The sequence below is a fragment of the Columba livia genome, chromosome 27 (assembly GCF_036013475.1).
Source record: "Columba livia isolate bColLiv1 breed racing homer chromosome 27, bColLiv1.pat.W.v2, whole genome shotgun sequence".
NCBI lineage: Eukaryota > Metazoa > Chordata > Aves > Columbiformes > Columbidae > Columba > Columba livia.
The window spans coordinates 1,430,558-1,435,790 of NC_088628.1; the positions used below are offsets into that span (position 1 = coordinate 1,430,558).

The window sequence follows — 5,233 nt, forward strand, 5'->3', positions numbered from 1 at the left end:
CCCAGCACCTGCGAGTGCCCCAGGGCTGGGTGGGCTCTGGATGGGACAGGGGGTGACCTGCCGTCCTGCTCCTGCCATCCCCAGGTGTCCACGTGTTTGGGCTCTGTGCCACCGCCCTGGTGACAGACGTCATCCAGCTGGCCACCGGCTACCACGCGCCCTTCTTCCTGACCGTCTGCAAGCCCAACTACACGCTGCTGGGCACGCCTTGCGACGCCAACCCCTACATCACCCAGGACATCTGCTCGGGCGCGGACAAGCACGCCATCCTCTCTGCCAGGTAGTGCCGGGGGGACCCGCGCTGCGATGCCGACCCTCCCGCCTGTCCCAACCGCGCTCTCCCGTCTCCCCGCAGGAAGACTTTCCCATCCCAGCATGCGACGCTCTCGGCTTTTGCTGCCGTCTACGTGTCGGTGAGTTCCCGGTGCTGCCCGGTGCTCATCCCGCATGTGCTGGGGCAGCAGGGTCCCCTTCCCGTCGGCACGCGCCCTCCGGTGCACGGCCAAGCACTGCCCGACACACGTGACCACGCTGGGTGTGTGCACAAGCATGTGCACACGCGTGTGTGCGCTCTGACACTTGTGGTTCCATGGGCACCCAAGCGCTCTTTGCATGGCTGGGGGCAGGGGGCTGCGGTGCCGTGATGGCAGCGGTCACTGGTGCCGTGACTGAGCCAGTTCCTGCCTCCCCGCCACCAGATGTATTTCAATTCCATCATCTCGGACAGCACCAAACTCCTCAAGCCCATCCTGGTCTTCGCCTTTGCCATCGCCGCCGGCATCTGCGGCCTGACGCAGATCACCCAGTACCGCAGCCACCCCGCCGATGTCTACGTGGGGTTCCTGATCGGTGCCGGCATCGCCGCCTACCTGGTGGGTCCTGGTCCGTGGGGCTGGGAGGGAGGGACGCTCGGTGTGGGCCGCGGTGCCGGCGCGGTGCTGACCCTGCTCCCCTCCCACAGGCTTACCATGCCGTTGGCAACTTCTGCGCCCCAGCAGAGAGGGTCCCGGCACCGGCCCCCACCAAGGACGCGCTGCGGGCACTGACACAGCGCGGCCACGACTCCGTCTACCACCAAAACAAGTCGGTGAGCACCGACGAGCTGAACCCGCAGACGCGGCTGGAGGAGGCGGCACGGCCGGTGCCGCGGGAGAAGAACTCTCTGGGCAGCCTGAAGCGGGCCAGCGTGGACGTGGACCTGCTGGCCCCCCGCAGCCCCATGGGCAAGGAGAACATGGTGACCTTCAGCAACACCCTGCCCCGTGTCAACACCCCCTCCATGGATGACCCCGCGCGGCGCCACATGACCATCCACGTCCCCGTGGACGCCTCCCGCTCCAAGCAGCTCATCACCGAGTGGAAGCAGAAGTCGCTGGAGGGCCGGAGCATGACGCTGGCGGAGGAGGCGGCGCAGGGCCGGGGCGCCGGGGACACCGGTGATGACGTCCCCCCGTCGCTCTACCCCACGGTGCAGGCGCGCGCGGCCGAGCGGGCGGCCATGGGGCCCCGCGTCCTCATCCAGCCGCGGGCGGGCGCCTCGCAGCTGGTGCACATCCCCGAGGAGAGCCAGGCGGGCGCTGGCACCACGGCCAGCAGTGGCGCGGCCGTGCGCGCCAAGTGGGTGATGGTGGCCGAGAAGGGGGCTGCCCAGCGGGTGGCCAACCCCCCGCGCCTCATGCAGGTCATCGCCATGTCCAAGCAGCAGAACATCGTCTCCATCACCCCCAAGCACTCGGAGACCTCGTCGTCCTCCACCAGCTCTGACTCCTCCCAGTACCGCTCGCCCTCGGAGCGGGACAGCTCCAGCATCATCACCATCGACGCCCACGCCCCCCACCACCCCGTCGTGCACCTCTCCGCCGGGAATGGGCCCTGGGAATGGAAGTCGGGGCCGAAGGGGCCGGAGGGGCCGGACGCCTACGAGCTGGGTGAGGCGGGGAAGGATTTCCGCGGCTTCCGCGCGCCCAAGAGCGCCGGCATCTCCCCCGGCTCCTCCGTCAGCGACATGGAGCAGGACGAGCCGCGCTACGGCAGCCTGGCTGCCATCCCGGGGGAGCGGGGGGACGCGCCCCCCGAGGGGCTGCTGGGCACGGCCAGCCGCGAGTCCACACTGCGCAGGAAGCCGGCCGAGCGCGACGGGCCGGCCGACAGCGAGGTGGACCACTACTACAAGAAAATGCAAGCCAGCCGGAGGTTTAAGGACTGAGCCCCCGCGTCCCTGCCCCAGCTGGGGGGCCGAGGGGGGCTCCATGATGCTGGGGTTCCTCTCTGTCGGGAGGGCATCAGGACGCGGCTGGCTTTGGCATCGGGGCGACCGAGCGGCACGAGGATGCGGCACAGGATGTGACACCGGCCCCTGAGCCAGCGGGACCCCCAGCAGCTGGGGGGCTGGGGGGGTCTCTTCTCCACGGCCCGTAGGGCTGGGCAGCTCCAAGCACTTTTGACTTTCTTTTTCTCTCTAACACAGGTGCCGACATTTCTGAGAGGGTGATTTATTCCAGCTGGGGAAGTGTACGTCTGTTCGGGGGGGAGCAAACGGTGCCGAAGGGCTTGGGGGGGGCTGGATGGAGGGGTCTTGCAGGGAGCTGCAATGGGTCCCGGCTCACACGGATGTGTGAGTGGGTGCTGGGGGTGCTGTGCGGGGGGTTGTCGCAGCCCCCCCATCCAGGACCACTGGTCTGTGTTGGGGGGGGACGGTGCCGGGAGGGAGGCTGTAAATAAAATAGTGCACGGGCTGAAACAGAGGGTGGACGTTGGGGTGGGGACACAGGGGCAGGGCCGGCACGGGGGGACACCAGGGCCAAGCTCTGTCCCCAGGAGCAGCAACCCTGGGCTGGGGAATGAGGGTTTGGGGATATGGGGGGGTCTCCAGGCTCTGAACTTCTGTCGGGAAACGGCTGGAACTGCTGTGGTTTGAAAAGCAAATAAATGTGTGGATGTTCCCCGGCTGGGCTCCTTCGCTGGGTGGGGGTTTGGGGGGGCGAGCACTGTGGCCCAGTGGCTGGAGCGCCCCAGGCGTGAGGGGGGGTCCCCACCTGAGCCTGCACTGCGGCCCAGCAGCCCAAAGGCCAGGGTGGGTTGACGGTGCTGATGCACTGTGAGATCCCCCCTTCCCAGGGAGAGGTGCCCACCTGGGGCCCCAACCCTCCGAAATGGGCTCAGGCACCCTCTGCCCCATCCACAGGCCAGACTAAAGCCCTTCCAGCTCATCAGCCCTCAGGTGAGCGATCCCGTCGATTCCATCGCTGCAGCGCCACGCGGGAGCTGGGGGGGCTGCGTGGTCCAAGGGCATCGCTGCCACACGGATTGTCCCACAAAGCCCCAGAGCAACGAGACTCCCCCTTGTCACCTGAGACCCCCCTCGCCGTCCTCTCGCAGCAGCAGCAAAGTGCCGCCACTGCAGTTTCCCGCCGTGTTGCTGTGGCAACGCAGGATCCGGCACCGCGTGTCACCATCAGCGGCACAGCCACGAGGCCGGTGACCCCACTGGTGCCTCATCCTCCTGCAAGAACCAGGCAGGGGCGCCGGGCAGGGATTCTGACCCACGGGCAGGGACGGCAGCAGCGGTGCAGACAACCCGAGACCCCTCGGGTGTCCTCCGGTGCCGCCACCTCCCCCAGAGCCGTCCTCGTATGGTGGCGGCAACCCTGCGTGACCCAGCCCCGGTGCAGAGGAACATCTGCTCCCTTTTGTCACAGCCTGTAAATCACCAGCAGGTTTTGCTCCGCAGCCCCCGGAGCTGCCGCCGAGCGGGGCTGAGCCCCCCGTGCAGGGGCTGCCCGTGTCCCCCAAACAGGCACTACACCGATGGCACCAAACGGCCGATGGCACTGAACTGCCACCGCCAATTGGATTAGCAGTGGGTATCCCAGAGCGTTCGCCTTGCAAACATATGGATTATCCGACATAACCTGGGCTCAGGGCTGGAAAAGCCACCCGAGGATTAGCGGGAGGATCGCGGGGACTGTGGCGGGGGCACCGGTGGGTGGTGCCTGCCCGGTTAAGGGGTTGGTGACCTGGGGGGCCTGACGCTGTCCGACAGCAGCACGAGGCCCCCGGGGCACGGGTGGAGGTGACACGGTGGGACAGCCCCCAGCTCCGGGGGTCCTGCATCCCCCACACCGCGCTGCCGCCATCACGGCTCTCACGGCTCATTGCGGTGAGCGATGGCGTCACAGGCCGCTTCACCCAGCCGTTTCCATGGCGACTGCCAGCCCCGCATTCCCACGGCCCCCCCGGCGCTGCTGGGGACCCCTGGGGCCCAGGAGGGAGCAGGAGCATCCTCATCCTCCTCCTCCCCATGGCCCCCATGCACCCCCCCCCCATGCACCACCCCCTCATGCTTTATTTGCCCCCCAGCCCATGGTACCCGCTCCATGACCCCCCTCCAGCTGCAGGCGAGAAGTCACCTCATTAACCACAGTCCAGCTGCTAATCGCACAAATCCAGATTCCCTCAGTCTGTGAAATCCCAGTGCCCGTGATGGGACTTTCCTGACCCCGCACTGGTCACCTGTCCCACTCGTCACCTGTCCCACTCATCATCCTTCCCACAGCATCCCCACTGGAGAATCCACAACTCCATCCAGAGCTTCAGGGTCCCTGCTGGGGACAGCGATGGAACAGGGGGGGACACAAACAGGATCCCCTGCCAGTGGCTGCCACCGTTTCCATGGTGACACAACTGAGCTGGGAGGTGTAATTACTGCACCAGCAGCTAATTAGCAATTCATTACTTGTCTGAGTGGGCTGGAACGGGGCAGGGGGATCCTGCCCCAGCAGGTACCGCTGCCTGGTTCTCCTATAAACCACAGAAGCAGCTGCCGGTGGCTTCACCGCATCCCCAGGGATCTGCCGGAGCACCAGCCACCCCCAAACACACTGGGCTTCAGCGCTCAGCACCAGGAGTCGCAACCACCGCAGCCCAACACCCCCAAAGCACAACAGACAGCATTATGTGTTTGACTCGAAAGTAGGTTATTTATGGGTATTAGCTAGAACACACGGAAAGTTTAGGAACATGAAGTAAAAATAAAAGTGCTGGAGGGTGACAAAGAGTGGCTGTGGCGGGGCTGGATCCGCCGCCCCGACCCCGAGAGGGACAAACGCTGCGCCAGCCCGGAGCTACGGGAGGAGTCAAATTATATATAAAATGAGGCAGCTGAAATTACATATTAGAAGGAAAACAAAAAAAAACTCAGAAGCAAAATAGGCACAATAAAAAGATAGGAAAA

General features: G+C 65.6%; 1 protein-coding gene across 1 annotated transcript in view; it reads left to right on the top strand.

Annotated features, from left to right (window-relative positions):
* PLPPR3 (phospholipid phosphatase related 3) overlaps window positions 1–2,942 on the top strand; it is a 13,289-nt gene extending 10,347 nt beyond the window's left edge. The window contains exons 2-5 of the mRNA XM_065041957.1: window positions 85–280; window positions 356–413; window positions 699–872; window positions 962–2,942. Of these exons, the coding sequence (XP_064898029.1) occupies window positions 85–280; window positions 356–413; window positions 699–872; window positions 962–2,206 (1,673 nt within the window). The 3' untranslated portion in view covers window positions 2,207–2,942. The remainder of the gene's footprint in view (window positions 1–84; window positions 281–355; window positions 414–698; window positions 873–961) is intronic.
* Window positions 2,943–5,233: the final 2,291 nt, after the last annotated feature.